Raw genomic sequence first — 17846 nt, 5'->3', positions numbered from 1 at the left:
CCTGCATAAGCTCCACTTCCTCTACTGACTTTTTCTTCCCAGTTGAACATCTCTGAAAAATTCACTGGATCTCTCTTTTACTTCTCTACCTCCATATCTTTTGACTTTTGGGGAATTTAAAAAAATCACCACTTGGTACCTTAATGCCATATCTTTTAGTGATGCAACAAAGAGTTAGAAGTTACCTGGAAAATGTAAGCTGAGACGTCAGCCAATCCTGGTTATTCTGGCAAACTGGTTGGCCATCTCATTGGAGATTTAAATTAAAGAAGATATGAGCTATGAATCTACCTATTAAATTAGTGTTATGTTTAGCCTTTGTCACTGTGTGGTTTTTTCCAACTCATAAGTTAGAGTTAGTTTTTTGGTATTTGGGTTTATACTCTTTATGATTTCTCCTAGATTTCATTATAAATGCAAAATTGGACAAAACGAATATGGTATTGGTGTAGGTTCCACTAAACAGGATGCAAAACAATTGGCTGCTAAACTGGCTTATGATCAGATACAATCAGAAGGCCTAATGGTACGTACTGCCTTTGGATTTAATTTTTATATTTTAAAATTCTCTCTGAAGTTGATTTGTGGTTAGACACTGTTTGAATGATGCCAAGACAGCCAATCACAGAGCAAAAAGATTCCTCCATTCTGTGTCCCACCAATGAGCTATGAACCACGGGGCCATGAGGCCCCAGAGGGATCACAGTTCTGTTGACAACTCAAGGTTGTTTTTTAGTTAGTTTGTTTATTTTTGGTTTTCTGGGGGGAGAGGTAATTAGGTTTATTTATTTTTATTTTTTAACAGGGGTACAAGAGATTGAACCCAGGACCTCGTGCATGCTAAGTATGCACCCTACCACTGAGCTATATTCTACCCCCAGGGTTGTTTTTTTTTAAATCCAGATCAAACATCCATTAAAAAAATGTATTAATCTCGTAATTGTTTATGGCTGTGAATTTGGTAAATGTGGGGGAAATAGATGGTATTTAGTTCAGAGAGACTGAGCTGCTATGGAGAAGTAACTGAGTTGCACTTAATCTTTCAGAAAGCTGATTCGCCATCCTCTGGTTCTTTCCATACTCTGCCTGGTGACACCAAAAGCAGCTCTTCGGCAACAAGCACATCGTAAGTGTGGACAAATAACTGTGTTCTTTTACAAATTCAAATTGCGGCCTGAAAGTGAAAATTTTTGTGAAAACGTTTAATGTTTATGGAGAATTTAGATAAAGCTATTAATGATCAACCAAAACCAGGCAGAATTCATAGACTAATAGTTGTCTCCTTTTCTTCTAGACCTTCAGAATCAACATCTGAAGATGGATCTGAAAGAAACGATAACAGTGACAGAGTAAACCGTTCTTTCCTATCTCCATTGGTATAGTATTAGTCTCTAAGCTTCCTAGTTAATCTTATCTTCCTATGTGTTTCCTCATTTAAAAATGACTGCCAGTACCCAATCATAATTTTTCTATTTTTTTCTCATGTATTCTTACTAAACCATAGTATTTGGCTACCTTTTCACTATCTGCTTTCTTTATTAACTCCTATTCCTCACATGCAAAATTTTTCTGCTCTTCTCTCCCATCTTTCTCTCCCTGCTCACCTTTGTATTTTCATATATTCCTATGATCTGGCTTCTGCCCTTTTATCAATTGGACAGTACTTGGGGGAGGGGGAGTGTATAGCTCAGTGGTAGAGTGCCTGCTTAGCATGCATAAGGTTCTGGGTTCAATCCCCAGTACCTCCATTAAAAAATAAATAAATAAAAACCTAATTATCCCCAAAGCAAAAAACAAAACAAAACAAAAAAATTGGAGAGTACTTAAAAGTTTCATTAATAGAGTTCTACTTCTGTTTAAAAAAAAAGAGAACTAAACTTAAAAACTAAACTTAAAAATCGGATAATTTTTGTGGTGATGATTAGTGTTACCAAAGTATCTTATTTATAAAGAACTACAAACAAATCAATAAGACAGAGACAAGCAACTCAATAGAAAAATGTCCAAAAGATCTGAACAGGCCATTCAGAGAAGAGATACCCGAAGGGAAAACAAATACATGAAAAGATGCTTTACTTCATAGTAATCAGGAAAATGCAAACCAAAACAACAGTTAGGTATCATTTTAAACCCATCTGATTGGCAGAATTTGAGTCTGACAGTGCTAAGTGTTGGCACAGGTATGTTCCAGTAATAACTATTATATGCTGCTGGTGGATGTATAAATTGATACACCCCTTTTAGAGGACAATTTGGCAATGTGGCAATATGTATTAGAGTTGAGGGTGCGCTGGCCGTACCATTAAGCAGCTTCATTCCTCGGTATGTCTTCTAGAGAAAGACATGTATGTGTACACAGAGAAAACATGTGTAACTGTTCTTCACAACATGTTTGTAATAGGAAGAGGTTGGAAAAAATATTGTCAATTAACAGAATGTCTAAATTAATCATAAAAAGACATCAAAATCATAAAAGTTTGGAGAGGGGAGCAAGAAAATACAGATTTTTTTTCTCTTATGATTTTAATGTCTTTTTTTTTTTTTACATCTTCATGTTTATTCTCTTGCAAATCATTGTAGTTATCACATTTCCAGTTATGGTTTTTCTCATTTCTGTAGCTTCCTGATTCATTTCTATTTAGACTAGATCTTTCAATATTTCTTTTAGGATAGGTTTAATATTGCTGAATTCTTTTAGCTTTTGCTTGTCTGTGAAATTCTTTATCTCTCCTTCTGCTCTAAAGGATAGTCTTGCTGGATAAAGTATCCTGGGTTGCAGGACTTTTTTTCTCATTCAGGACTTTGAATATATCTTTCCAATCCCTTTTGGCCTGCAGTGTTTGTGTAGAGAAATCAGCTGAAAGCCTTCTGGGGGTTCCCTTATAACTTACTCTTTGTTTTTCTCTTGCTGCCTTTAGAATCATTTCTTTATCTTTAACTTTAGTCATCTTAATTATAATACGTCTTGGTGGAGGTCTGTTTAGATTCTTCTTGTTTGGGACCCTCTGTGCTTCCTGTACTTGGATATCTGTTTCCTCCTTTATGTTTGGAAAGTTTTCAGTCATGATTTCTTCAAATACCTTTTCAATCCCCCTTTCTCTTTCTTCTCCTTCTGGAACCCCTATTATGCATAGATTGGCACGCTTCATATTATCCCATAGATCCCTTATATTGCTTTCATTGGTTTTTACTTGCTTTTCTGCCTGCGATTCTGATTGGGTGACTTCTGTTATTCTGTCTTCTAACTCACTATTTGTTCCTCTGCATTATCTGATCTGCTTTTGACTGCCTTTAGCTTGGCTCTTATCTCAGCCATTGAGCTTTCTGTTTTTAACTGGCTCCTCTTTATAGTTCTGCTTCCTTTTTACAAAATTCTCTGTCTCTATTCGTAATCTCTCTTATTTCCTTCAGTGGCTTTATCACCCGCTTTTTGAAGTCATGATCTAGTAGACCGTGGAGATCTATCTCATTGTTCATTCTTTCAGGGGATTTCACTTGTTCTTTTAATTGGGAATGGTTCCTCTGCTTCTTCATTTTACTTTTGTTTCTCTGGCTCTATGGATTTAGAGTATCAGTTATCTACTGTGGTCTTGAAGGGCTGTTTTTTGTTTGTTTGTTTCTATTTAAGGTAGGAGCATTCCTGTGTAGACTGTGTGCATCTAATAGTTTTGTTGTGATGGCTGTTCTTAGTATGGATGGTTGCCACATCTTTCTTCCATGTGTGCTGCCTGTTATCCCTTTGATTGGGGGTGTGGTTGGTGGTGTGATCAGAGCCTGCCCTGATTGTTGTTGTTGAGTGGGGCCTTCTTTTTCATTCTGTGGTTGTCATAGCCCTGACAGGGGCCGAGTCTGCTCCCCTGTGCTGGAATAGAGGCTTCTAGACCGGTTTCTGAGCTGTGGTGTGTGGTAGTCGGGATTGGAGTGCTTCAGCTGGGAAGAAGAGTTGCTGAGTGTATCTCCTCAGGAGATGTCCACTGGGAAGTGCCCTCTGTGGTGTTGTCTATCACTTGTTATGGAGGCTTAGAAAGTACTCTTTGTTGACGCTGCCTTTGTCCGCACCTTAGCTGTGGGAATGTTGGCCACCCACTCTGGTGTCCCCCAGGTTCTGGGCCCCAGGAGTCACCAGCATAAATCTGCCAACGTCAGGCGCTAGGACCCGCCATAGCGAGTGTGCAGTCACACACGTGAATCCGTGGTGAGCCACAGGGTCAGCGCAGACCCCAACCCCACCTCAGCATACGGTATAGTCCACTGGCCTATTGTAAATACAGGTACTCACCCCTGCCATGTGCCAGAACTCCACTCACTGCCTGTTCGTCCCAGAGGCAAGGGTCCACAAAGGGTCCAGAGAGAGCAAATCCACCCTTTCTGCCTGGGGCTGTATCTCAGTCCTGCCTGTGTAGTTGCAGGGCCATAGGAAGTTGCAGGGCCGCGGGTGTGGATTCAGCTTTCAGCCCCGCTGTCGCACCAAACCCCACCTCTCTTCTCGTGAGAACATACCAACAATGGAGCCAATTGGAGAAAGCAGCTGTGGCGCGGCTGCATTGTGCCCCTCCTCACCGTACACACCAGCAGTGGTGCCTTTTTATGGGGGTCCCAGGCTGTTCTGTTCTGCACACCCCACCAGCCAGAGCTCACACTGCCCTCTGGCCCCCTGAGGCTGCCTCTGTGCAGTGGGCCTCAGCCCTCTTCCTGGGCTCCTCACCAATCTCCAGCAGCCGGTCCCGCTCGTCCCTGCCAGCTGGTGTCTAGGGCCGGGGATTGCAGGGATCCTCTGTGCCAGTTCCATCTGCCAAGCACCTGCCACTTTCTCCTCTGAGCCTTGGAAGCTCCGCTTCTGTCCCCGCTGACCTCGTGGCTGGATAGGGGGCGTCCCATTGTTGAGTGTACCTTTCTTCGTTTGTCACTCCCTCCCTGCAGAACCGATCCTGCACTGATTTTTTTTTCCTTTTTCTTTTTCTTTTCTTCTCTTACTGGATTTTGTGAGAATCCTCCTGTATTTTGAAGTGAGAGATACTCTGTCAGAGTTCAGTAGGTGTTCTGTGTGATTCAGAGGGTTTGTAGGTGTAATTCTGGGTGTATTTGTTTGTAGGTGTAATTCGGGGTGTATTTGTGGGAAAGGGTGAGCTGTCTCTCTACTCTGCCATCTTGGCACCTTTCCCACTGAAATTAATTTTTGAGAGATATATCAAAGACTCTTCTTTTTTTGGCTAAATATTAAAATTAAATTATTAATTTGCCCTAAAAGTGAAAATATTTTATACTGGATCCCTGGGCTCTTTATTAGTGAATGACTGTGATGCACACCATCTTGCTGAGATTCACTGGCCAGAGGATCACCAGGGAGGCTGTGTTCTATACCTGGAGAATCAGCACTTCTGTAGCACATGCCCTACAGTTTGTCTTTTTTGTCCTTCCTGCTGAGTCTGTCTGGTTAGCTGAGAATTTTGATAATAGCCAAGTACACTGAAAATCAGGGCTTGGTGAGAGCATACAGATTGATGAAACTGTTTATCTAAGGACAAAGGAATGTGGTCACAGAACCATCTAGAAGTACAGGAGAAAGGATGGCAAGAAAAAACAAGATGATTGACTTAATCACCTGAAACCACTTCCCATTTCCTTTTCTTTTTTTTAAAAATGGAAATAGAAAAGAGTTTATTAGGGTACACCGTCATAGATAACAACGGGTCACACAGGCAAGGGGCACCTGCGTGAGCACCAAGGGCCGGTTGTTGGGGTGTTCTATAAAGTAGGGTCACAAGGTACCTGATCGGCTTGTGCACAAGCCTCTGATTGGTTGCAGGTGAGCTAAGAAGTTTAGAGTCCATGAAGGGCGGTGGGGTTTGACTCTAAGGTAGGCATTACCTGGGGCTATTAGTTTGTTAGGGGAAACATGCCCAGTAAAGAATGTCAGACATCTGAGAGCCGAGGAATGGGGGGTTGTTGGACTTTGGAGGACGTCGGTTGGCCCAACACTCTCCCCCATTTTCTTTTGTTTTAGAACCATTTCAGAAATAATTCCAGGAAGGTGCAAAGGTGAGTATCATGCGTTGAACACGTTTGGAAATGAAATTTTATCTCAGACTTAGTGTGTTAATCTTATTACGTCTTCAGCACTTGTAGAGTATTGGACACCTTTATTTAAGTGGAATTTCAGGAGTAGAAAACATGGTTAATGTGCATAGAAATTTTGAAATCTACAAATAATTTTAACTACGTAGAGAAATCTTTGAACAAATACATAGTCATAAAGGCCTGTGGGTGTATTGGTAGAGTAGTTGGTTGGGGCATGACGTTGGGCAACAGTGACAGGGAAGTGGGCTTGGAGAGGTGTTTTCAAGAGAAGTGCATTATTTGTAGACAAGCAGATAGGGTAGAAATGAGGCACCAGTGTATTCTGAACAGTAGGTGACTTTTACAGAAAGATGATTACTGATGCAGGTGTTTGGATGGAGAAGGGAGAGGTGTGTGTGTGAGATGATCAGGCCGTCAGCTGTGGTTCCAGTGGCAGGAGGAGGGAGGGGGAGACTTTGTGAGGCAGATTGTGAAGGAAGAGTAGACTGACTTGAGAGAATAGACTTAACAGAACTGGGTGAAGAAGATGCACAGGAAGAAGGACTTGAAGATTGCTCCTTGTGGATGAGATGCAGACATGCATGACGGCACTGGTGATGTTGAGGGAGTTGAAGACTTGACGGCTTAGAGGGAAGATAGCCATTGGATTTGTTTCATTTTAGGTGGCATGTGGACTTCCAGTTGCAGGGGGCTTTGCACCAGCAAGGAATAAAGGACAAAGGAAACACAACCAGAGTGAGAGTTCAAGGAGATATATTTCCTGAGGTTTTGAGCCTGGGGGAAGAAAAGGAGAGGCTAGTGGCATGCTGACAATGAATGTGTTAAGGCCAAAAAAGGAACCGAGGAAGGAGTGAAAAATTATTAGAGGGCAGAGAACCATAAGTATATTGTTTTTAAGGAAAAAGGTTAGCATTTACTACCCTGTTATTCTAATAGTTGACTCAAAATACAAAAAGCCTAGTGCATGGCATAAAATCTACTCTAAACAAGTTACATTGGATTTCACTTTTGAGTTTTATGTACCTCTCTTAACTTTTAGATTCTTGGCACCTACATTTGACTCTCCTGTGAAAAAGGAAGAAAACCAATATAGTGTGGACTCCAGGTAAGAGGGGAAAACTATAAAAAAGAATTTGTTTAAGGATACGTTTGCTTCTTTGACAAAAGTTTCTTAAAGGTCTGTTGAACATCAGGCAGGCAAAATTATATTTCTACCTGAACAGTTTAATTATTTTAGCACAGTCAGGCCCACAGACGATCTTGATCTCTTGGAGGAGTACAGTTTTGATGAATTTAAATGGAATGTGATAAGTGTAGATCTGTGTAATACTCATGTGGATTTCTCTGACATCTATGAATGGTTTTAATATTGAAAGCAAATATTCCTATAAACCAGTGATTTTTTTTTCAACAAAAGTACCTCTGCAGGAATCACAGTCAATCCACGTGCATCTGTTTTCCATTTTCTAGCTCCATACCAGGTATCACTTTGAAAAAGGGTTCCTCTTGTGGTAGATCACGTGTTTGGGCTTAAATATCTGAAGCAAAGGAGGCCTATTTGCAACAGGGGGACGGTGAAAATAAGCTTAAAAAAAATGAAGAGTCAACAAGTATTTAATAAGTACCTAATATATAACTGGCACTGTACTGGGCATTGGATTTATGGCAAGAACAAATAGAAACAGCTCCTGCGCTCATTGAGTTTTGTGGGGATGATAATTACATGAAAAAGTCTGTAATTATAAACTGTGGTCAGAGGTCTGAAGAAAAAGCAATGACATGGTTAGAAATGAAAACAGGACCCCTGGATTTAGAGGGAGAAGTGAGGCAAGGCCTTCTCTGGGGTCACATTTGTGGGGAGCCCTGAGGGATGAGTTAACTCAGGGTGGTGGGGAGGCCCCATGGCTCTGCTAAAAAAGATGGGAAAGGTGATGTAAGGGTGCAGGGAGCAGAGAGAAGGCCATGTGCTGGGAGGAGTGAGCAAGGGCCATCAGACAAGCTGGACAGGGAGGCAGGGCCAAATCAGGGGGTCCCTTGTAGCCCATGGAAAGGCTTTCTGATTTTTGCTGGATTCGAGGGTAGGCTATGGGAAGGTTTGGGCAACAGACAGACTTGGTCAGACTTAGTATTTATCACACTGGTTGCTGTGTGGACCATGGATTGGAGTGGAGGAAGGAGAGGAAATGGAGTGTCCAGTGAATAAGGTTCTGCAGGAGTCTGATGGAAGCCTGGACTGGTGGGAAGCTGTTGAAGATGGGGAAAGTGGGCAGATACCAGCAGATGTGTTTTGGAAGGAGAATTGGCTGGGCTTAGTGATGGAATCTGGGGCAGGAGGGACAGGGGAAACCCAGGGAGTTACAAACTTAGGCAGGCTCGGAGCACATGCTCATTTCCCTTATCACAGCCGGTAGCCAGGGAACAGTGTGATGCCGCTTTCTAAAGTTTTATACTTGGGATAAGATTCTTCGCCACGGCTTTTGTACAACCAGGAGGTGATTAACTCCCAAGAGTGATCTGTTATGTTAGGTTGGGGAGTGGGAAGAGCTATCCTTTGTGATTTAAGAGTTTCTGTGAAGCAGACCCTTCTTATGCAGAAGGGGAGAGTCCTGTTTGTAACACAGTCCATTTCACTAGCCACATTAAAAGAAAGCAGAAGGCTGGGGTTGGGTCGGGGAGCAGCAAACACTGAACCTCAGAATAACAGTAGCATTTATTTTTAAGGTTTGTCAGCGATTTTACAGAAGTAGAACCAATTGGCTCAGGTGGATTTGGCCAAGTTTTCAAAGCAAAACACAGAATTGATAAGAAGACGTATGTTATTAAACGTGTTAAATATGATAGCGAGTAAGTAGTAAATATTTTATTATTTTGAATGGGAAGGTATGTTGAACATGCACTATTCTTTTTTATATATCTCTCTTCTTCATTAGCATATCATTTACTTTTTTGTAGTCCTCCTTAAAAATGTCATTCTACCATCAGGAGCTTGGCTTACTCTGAAATGATCTTACTTTACCATGGTTATTCAATTAAAAAAATGGATATACCATTCATTATCCTTTTGAGGCCGTCTTGATGAAAACTGCAGCCATAAAATCATTTAACTTAAGATGACCTTTGAGATTTTCTAGTCTCATCTCCGTATCTTAGAGATGAGGAGCCTGAGATCCAAAGATGTGAAATGATTTATCAGAGGTAAAGACTAGTTGGTAATGTTCGGATTGTCTGTTACTGCATAATATACCACTCCAAAATGTAGTGGCTTAAAAACACTGAGTTATTGCTATCTCCCACGGTCCTGTGGGTTGATTGTGCTCATCTGGGCCATTCTTCATGCATTTGCAGTCAGGAATCATCTGAAAGCTTGACTAGGCTGGACATCCAAGATGGTGCTCTCACATGGCCAGCAGTTGATGCTGGCTGCAGGCTGCAAGTTCAGTTAGGACTATTAACTAGAGCGCCTCCACATGGCCCCTTTATGTGGTCTAGGTGTCTCACAACCTAGTGGCTGGGTTCTAAAGACTGTCCCAGAGCAAGTCATCTCAGGAGGGGAGCAGCAAAGGCTGACGTAGTCTTCGAAGTTCCACATTATATGGGTTAGACAAAGTCACTAAGGCCAGCTTAGATTCGAGGGGAGGGCAAATAGACTCTACCTCTTAATCTGAGGAGTGGATGTGTGTATGGGGAGAGAAGGAATTAATGACGACCATTTTTGGACACTATCTACTGTGTTAACAAGGTGGATATTTAGAATCATCCTCTGGAATACCAATCTACTGTCTTTCCACTATAACCCATTGCTTCCCATGTTCATTTTATGTATTATCTGTACCCTGCCCTGCCCCCAATCTTGCCCCCTAATTACTGGATAGCAGAACTCTTCAGGAAAGGACACTCATAAGAAGGAGGCCTTAAGTCATATGTTCACTAGTTCACCAGTCTTGCTTGTTGTTTTCTGGCAGTTGTTACTGTTCGTATCGTGGCCAGACTGATCCATCAAGGACTAGAGGAGGAGGTGGAAAAGGGATATATAGACTTGAGCGCAGGAGAAGCAGCATGGAGTCCTAGGTGCTGGGTCTCCAGTCAGACCAGCCTGCCTTCTGTCCCGTGGGCAATGCCTTGCCGCTGAAACACCTTCATACTCAGCATCAAAAGAAGGCTTTTTCCTTCTTCATTGCTTTGCTTAACAGGAATGAAATACTATTGTTCCTTCCATCCCATAACACCTTTTTTTTTTTAACGGTAATACTTAATAAAGGTACAGTATCTTGAACATTTCTAGTGGCTTCATAAATTGGTACAACACCATTAAAAATACAATTAGAGATATTAATCTAGACCCATAAAAACGTTAATATGCTTTGACCCATGGATTTCCTATGTGGGAACCTATTCTAAGGATATTACCCAGATTCTGGAAAAAACTCTACGAGAAGATATAAATCACAGTGTCTTTTCTAACAGCGAAAAATTAGAACAAACAAAATGTTCAGCAATAAATGATTTAAGTGTGTTTTGTTCTCTCCCCTGATCAGTGGCTATTTTGCAGTCATTAAACATGAGGATTATACACTGTGAATATTTATACATGAAATGATACGATGCTGGAAGTTATTTCAGAATAATCCAGGGGAAGATGAGGAAGTGGGTAACAGTATAAATGAAACAAGATGGCTAGGAGTTAATAACTGGTCCATCTGATGAAGCAGCAGTATGGGTCCATTCTACTATTTGCTCTGCCTTTTTATACTTTTGAAATCTTACATTAAAAAGTTTATAGATGATGGTTATACAGATTGTGCAATAACAAGGAAAATTGTAAAGATCATGTTATGTGGAAAAAATAGGATAAAAATTATATACTATAATTACAAATATATAAAAATGTATCTGAAGAAAGCTTGTAAGAAATAATCTAAAATAATAACTATTTGTGTTAGGACTGTTGATATGAGTTATTTTTAAAATTTATTTTTATAAATTTTATGTCATATAGAACTTTTCAAATTAAAAAAGAAATTATAAAATGTTTGTTTATCCTTTCTCATCCTTGAAGTCTCAGATTTATTTACTCCATTTAGCATAGAATTGTCACAGCTCTGAACTACACATCCCTGTAAAGCTCCCACGCTGTGCAGTGAAATTTCAGTTTCTCTGCATAGATTACCCTCTTTGTATAATTTTGCCACACACTGAAAATTCTGAATTAGGTTCTTCATGTTGCTTGGGTTACCCACCCTTGCTGCCCAAATGGGGTTTGCTTATGAAATTGGAAGTGATTTTAACACAAGTCCAAACAAACCACAATGGATGAGTTAGCACTAAAAAAAAAAAAAAAAAAAAAAAAAATTGCATCACTGTCAGTTCAAAGACTACTACAAATGACTTTTAAATTGTTTGATGTTTGGAATAATTTAAGCTACTGTTATTTTCTTGTATGTTGAAAGTGAGAACAGCTCTGTTTTTTCTGTGTGTTCACTTTTTCTTTTTGACTGTTTCTGGCTTCCATTCTGAAACTCAGTGTGGGAACCATGGCAACTAGTAGGGGAGTGGAGGTAGCTGTCTCCTGTTGCTTGAGGTGTTTTGCTGTTGTGATCAGGGTTGGATACTGATGCTTTTATGTTCCCTGTTTTTTTCTTTTTAACTAGGAAGGTAGAACGTGAAGTGAAAGCTTTGGCAACGCTTAATCACGTAAATATTGTTCACTACCACAGTTGTTGGGATGGCTATGATTATGATCCTGAGAAAAGCATAAATACTTCAAGGTAACTAAAAATAAATTCAAATAAATAAACTAATAAGTAATTAAACGGGAAAAATTAAGAAAAAAATAAGTAAAAAGAAATTCTCATAGCCGTAATAGGATGAAGGAAACTCATTTACTATCTGTGGGCCACCAGATGAGGCCATTAATTATTACATTTAATAATAACTAGAAACACTGTTTGAGACACTGTTATGCCTCCATTCTGCAGGTAAGGAGACAATGAATAATCTTTTCCTTCCTTGTCTCCGTGCTCCAGACTTGCTTTAAAACCCCTTTATTGTCCTCTGCTGTTTTCAAAATCTCAGGTTTAGCTTTTCTGACTCCACTATTGAAGCCCAAGAGCTCAACTGAAAATGCAGTCTTGGGAATAAAGTTTGAACATGTAGATGCTGCAGTTAGAGGCACCCCTCCCTCCTTCGCTGCCAACCCTTTCCTGTCCCTCTCACCTGATTGGTGGGATGCAGTCAAGGGTGGGGGTCTGTTTCGAATGCAGCTACACCACTTATGGTGAGGTGGTGGGCAGTGAAAATAATTTCAAGACCCTGAGTGGTGATGGGGGCACCCCCACCTTGCATCACTCATGTTTTTCCCTCAGGTCAGCCACTGCAAAAGGACGGAAGGATTTTAAAGACCTGGCACCTCACTTTGAAAGTCACCCAGTGTTTCCTGGGGACAGTCCTTTCCATGCAATCCTGAGGCCACTGTGGGCCTGTCCATTCACCATCTCCTGAGTCCTGACTCCAACCCCATCTCCACCCAGTTTAACAGCATCAGCTTTAGGAGTACCATCAGCATATGGACTTCTTCAGCTTTCTGCAAATTCCTGGCTCCCTTTTTCTATTTTCTAGCCAACATATGCTCAAAGAATTTAAATTAATATTGAGGCCAGCTTAGTTCAGAAAAAAAACAACCACCGTGGTTAGCAGAATCAGTCCTCCCTGTTAGACCGCATAGCAGTTTGTCAGCTCTTCTCTTGGGGTTCCTATCCCTGTACTATTGTTTTAGGTTTGTTTTTCCTTTATCTCTCTCCTGTTAAACTTTATATAATCCTCATGACAGCAAGGATAGTATCTAATTCATTTTCTTATCATTAGGTGCCTATTCTGTGGCTTTCACAAAATAGATACTCAGTAGAGCTATGGTCAATTAAAATGTTTTAAAATTACTGTATACAATAATGAAATTCGGTTTTCTGCAATTCCATTGTATTTATACTCCTATTCCCATTAGCAAAGATAATCAAGGACCTTTGGCATTAAATAATAGGTAGGCTCTTACTTTATAACCTAGCTAAACGAATAAAGCTTTGGATAACTTATGGTTTAAATAAAAAATGGTCTATTATGTTTTGATTCAAGTTTATTATCTTTAGATTTCTGTTGTGAGACGTTTTGGCATTTTTAAGAAGGTGTAATTTTTTAATGTATTTTTAAGTGTATTTTTTATAAATTTATTTATATTGCTACTTCTAACATAATGTGAATTTTATACCCAGATCAAAGACTAGGTGCCTTTTCATCCAAATGGAATACTGTGATAAAGGGACATTGGAGCAATGGATTGACAGTAGAAGAGGCAAGAAACCAAACAAACGTTTGGCTTTGGAATTCTTTGAAAAAATAACAGCAGGAGTGCACTATATACATTCAAATCAGTTAATTCATAGAGACCTTAAGGTAAGTGGAAAATGTGCTTTGTTAGAAATTGATAAATATAATTTATTAATTTAGAAATCTGATTTTAGAATCAATAGTCATGAGGAAGTAACATGTCTGATCCTCTAAGGTTAGGATGTATCTAGAACCTGCCCCAGATGCCAGTCTGTAGAACCACTCAGAAAATCTCCAGGGCTAAGTGAACTTAGTGAGACCCTGAGTGCTGTAGGAAGCAGCTCATTCACTTCCAGTCCTGTTTGTCATGCTGGCTGATAGTCATGCCCCAGTTGTAAACACTAACAGCTTTAGTACGGGGAACATTTCCATGCAGATAATTATTATGGCTGACACAGCCAGTTGGCCACTCTGTCTCTCCCTCTACTGCCACTCAGGCTTGTCTGAGAGGCAGAAGGGATGCTAATGACTGGGATTTTGGGAACATGTTTCTCTTAATCTTTCAGTCATTACTCTGGAGAGCAGTCATTACTGGGTCCAGAGTCTAGAATTTTTTGGCATTTGGTTAGACATCTCTGCCCCATGATGGGAAAATTGCGATAATCCAGACTTTGGAACACAGAGCATAGCTTCATATTTTCGTTTTCGTCTGGGTTCCCAGCTTCTTCCGTGGTCTGGAAGAGCAGTTTTCCCATTTCCTCCTCAGAATGAAAGGAGAGAGACAGAAGCGCTCTCCAGTCTGTCCTCCATGCCCTGCTCCCTGTGACTTGCCTTCTCTCATTACCAACTGGCCAAGCTGAATCCTGTCACCAAACCTGTGCCCCTGTTCTTGCGTGGGACACTCTTCTGCCTGTCCCCTCTGGTCCCGAATTCTTTACGTGTCTTTCCTGATCACTCTGGATCAGCTAGGAGCACTTTGTCTGAATGGACCTCGGCTGTCTGCTTACCCTACCTTTCTAAAACAGCCAGGAATGAGAAACAAACAAAAAGTTCTTTGAGAAAAACAGGCACCCCTGTACATAGTTGTTTATTGTTCCTACGTAGGAAAAAATGGCCCTTGAGAGGTATCGCATCCTTGGTCTGCCTAGGGGCTAGACGTCTTGATGCCTTCATGTTGGAGTCCACCTGGTTCCAATATCTCTTTTTAACAGTATCTGAAGGTGTTCTTTGAAGTTGGAATGATGGAAGGACTATGTTCAAAATGGCATACTTAGAATGACCGTACCTTCACTTCGAAATAATTCAAATATAGAGTTAAAGAAGAAATAAGGCACAATTATCTATTTATACAATCATTTGCAAATAAATTGTCTATTTACACAATCATCTCCTCTGCTTATGCAGAGGTTTGGGTATGACCTCCCAGGTCCTCCTCAGGATGAGTTAGTGAAGTTCTGATAGGGGTGGAGGGGACGCTCCCTTCTCCCACCGCCTGGTCGGCCAGTTCCCTCCCGTATCCCGCACCGCCAGCGCCCGTGACATGGAGTAGTCTTTTGTGTCTGTTCGCAGATAATGTTTGCTCTATGTCTTCTGGTGCTCAGAGGTCAGACTTTAATACAACTGAGCCTTTTTTTCATCTTCTACAACTTTTCTAGCTTCACTGTTACAGTTACTACTTTCTCATATCTGAGGGAAGATACAAGCAAGGGCACACACTTTATTTCGTGGTGCTTTGCAAAATACCAGCTACTGGTAGCTTTGGCAGAGAACGGTCTTTACCCAACAAAACCCCAAATTCCATCAAATCAACCACCATTTACTGCTTTCTGTCAGAGTCTTAAGAACTAGACCAAAGATGCTGGTGAGGAACACAGAGGTTTCTGAAGTGAGGGCTTACTGTCTGAGGAAGTGCAGTCCCCCAAGGCCCAGGCTCCTTGGTCAGCCTCTGCCCAGGCATTAGCCATTATTCCTGTACTTCCTGTATAAAGTTTGCACTCTTTTTTTAAGCTCTACCACCCAACATTTTGCCTAATGACACCTTAACTGATTAGACAAAATATGACATCACTGTTTTCCTTTTTCTTTTTAATGACGATAAACAAGCAAGCTAATGTTTTTACCAGACAGTCCTGTCCAGCTTATATGTTTAGACAGTATCGTAAGTGCAACCTCCTGTTTCTCAGAGTCAGCTTGTACCCTTGTGTGCACTTGCAAACCAGACAGATTCCTACACTGTGACGTGAATACTGCAGAGGCACTGGTTTCTCTCCACCCCACACCCCCCAACAGCTTTCCATCTATCTGTGTTACTGGCAGTTGGTTCCAGTCTAACCGTTGGTTCTAATTGAACTGCTGATTTCTCCATGGGCTGGTTCTTGCAAGCTCCTCGTTCAGCCTGCTTGGGCTTATAGTCGCTTCTCTTTTAATTACTTTTCTAGACCCTCGTAAGTGCTGTCTCCTAGAGTCTGCAGTGCATGTGTGTGTATAGCTCAACATTGCATTGAATATAGCCTTTTTTCGAGGATGGCAAAATATTAATTTCCTCGTTAGCAACCTTCCTGTTTTCAGAGTCTTTAGACTATGGGTCAGTACCTCCTACAAAGTTGCATAATAAGATGAATTCCCTTCTTTCTGTTCTTCCCTTTTTTCAATCTGCTTGAAGAATTACATAGGGAAAAATATTTCAGTCCTAGTTATTAGCTCCCAGTTAACTTGGTTTGCCTTCAAGTACAGAGGGGGTGTTTTTTTGAGGAAGTTGTCAGAGGCCTGGATAAATGGACTGTAAAGGAAACTCCAAGAGGAAATTCTGCACAGGACATTCGGCAGCATTACTGGAAATAGCTTCACTCTGAGAATTTCAAAATTGGAAGGGATCTTAAGGGTGTCTACTTCAATCCCCATCAAACCCTGGACTCGTATTGGCAACATTTCCACCAAGTGGGCAATCTAGCCCTGTCTTGAACACTTCCTGGGATGGGGAACTCTCTAACTCCCATTCTTTGGACCGCACGATTAGTATATTAGGATATTTAATAGCAAATCTTGTGGTCCTTTTCACCCTCGAGTCCTGGATCCTGAGACCATGCAGAGTGAAGCCACCTTCCACTTATCTTCAGATATTTGAAGGCAGCTTTGCCCCAAGCCTTCTCTGCTGTCAGCTAAAAAGTCCTTACTTCCTCGGCTAGCATTTAAAGACTGATAATATTAAATTTCCTGTTTTGGGCTACCTGTGTAAGGTAAATATAAAAATACGTAAATATAAAAATAACTGTTACTAAGTATGATTTGGTGATAAGTGATGACAGTGAATTGGTACTTAAAAATCAATTTTTTTTTCTGTAGCCGAGTAACATATTTTTAGTAGATACAAACCAAATAAAGATTGGAGACTTTGGACTTGTAACATCCCTGAAAAATGATAACATGCGGACAACTGAAAAGGGAACTAAGCGATACATGAGCCCAGAACAGGTGAGATCCCCTTCCTTTCTGCTTATATATTATTTTACCGCTTTCATTTTCTTAACTATAAAAATAATAGACACCTCTCATGAAATTAAAACAGTACAGAAGTAAATTGAATAAAAATGAAAAATTATTCTTAACCTTTTCTTTGATTCCTGCTCTTCTTGCTATAGTTTGTGGCTTATCCTTTTAGATCAGTTTCTGTGAGTTATAAAGAATATACAAAAAAAAAAAAAAGAATATACAGACACAAATAGATATTTACAGAGACTTTTTTTACATAAAAATATACATAAATACATTTTTATAAGGATGCTATAGTGTTATTTTGTGACTTGATTTTTTTTAACTCAACAAGGTATCATAATGTTTCCATATCTGTACAAATAGACCTGACGCATTCTTTTTAACAACCTTATTGTATGCCAAAGTATAGATATACCACAACTCATTTAACTATTTCCTTATTGATGGGCGTTTATTTAGGTTGTTTCCAATGCTTTATTTTTACAGACATGTCATGTGTCTTCCCCCTGATCTTTGGGTCTAAAAATAAATATTTCTATGATAATCAATGATAAATTCTTTGAAATTAAATTATTGATTAGAATGACAGATGCAGTTCAAAGTTGACAAATGGTGAAATTGTCATTCGAAAGAAGTGATTGCTCCCCTGCTGAAGTATATGAGAACGCTGCTTCCTCCCTCACATTCTCAGTCAGACTAGGGTATTACCAGACAGGTCAGTAAGATGAGTGAAGTGTAGCTTGCCTTTTTAGTTTGCATTTTCCAGGTTTTTAGTAAGGTAGGCCATTGTTACATGTATTAACTTAAAATTTTTCTGCAAATTCTCTATTCATACCTTTCCTTATTTTTCTTAATTAAGTTATCTTTTTCTAATTTATTTGTAAAGAATCTTTATATATTTGGGGTATTGATGAGGTATCTGTTAATTATGTCACATAATTTTTCTCCTTGTCACTTTT

At 40.2% G+C, this 17846-nt stretch overlaps 1 protein-coding gene across 5 annotated transcripts in view; it reads left to right on the top strand.

The window, feature by feature from the left end:
- Positions 1-17846, top strand: part of EIF2AK2 (eukaryotic translation initiation factor 2 alpha kinase 2) — a 30808-nt gene that overhangs the window by 10391 nt on the left and 2571 nt on the right. For 2 of the 5 annotated variants that reach the window (XM_014566087.2, XM_032497351.1), the window contains 9 exons: positions 403-526; positions 1047-1126; positions 1295-1376; positions 6005-6039; positions 7118-7183; positions 8800-8922; positions 11727-11843; positions 13341-13521; positions 16738-16866. In XM_014566087.2, the coding sequence (XP_014421573.1) occupies positions 403-526; positions 1047-1126; positions 1295-1376; positions 6005-6039; positions 7118-7183; positions 8800-8922; positions 11727-11843; positions 13341-13521; positions 16738-16866 (937 nt within the window). The remainder of the gene's footprint in view (positions 1-402; positions 527-1046; positions 1127-1294; positions 1377-6004; positions 6040-7117; positions 7184-8799; positions 8923-11726; positions 11844-13340; positions 13522-16737; positions 16867-17846) is intronic. The other 3 variants (XM_032497352.1, XM_032497354.1, XM_032497353.1) reach the window with 3 other exon arrangements.

Source organism: Camelus ferus, chromosome 15 (assembly GCF_009834535.1).
Source record: "Camelus ferus isolate YT-003-E chromosome 15, BCGSAC_Cfer_1.0, whole genome shotgun sequence".
Lineage (NCBI taxonomy): Eukaryota > Metazoa > Chordata > Mammalia > Artiodactyla > Camelidae > Camelus > Camelus ferus.
Note: the sequence above shows the minus strand (reverse complement) of the source record. Positions and strands in the feature narration are given on the sequence as shown.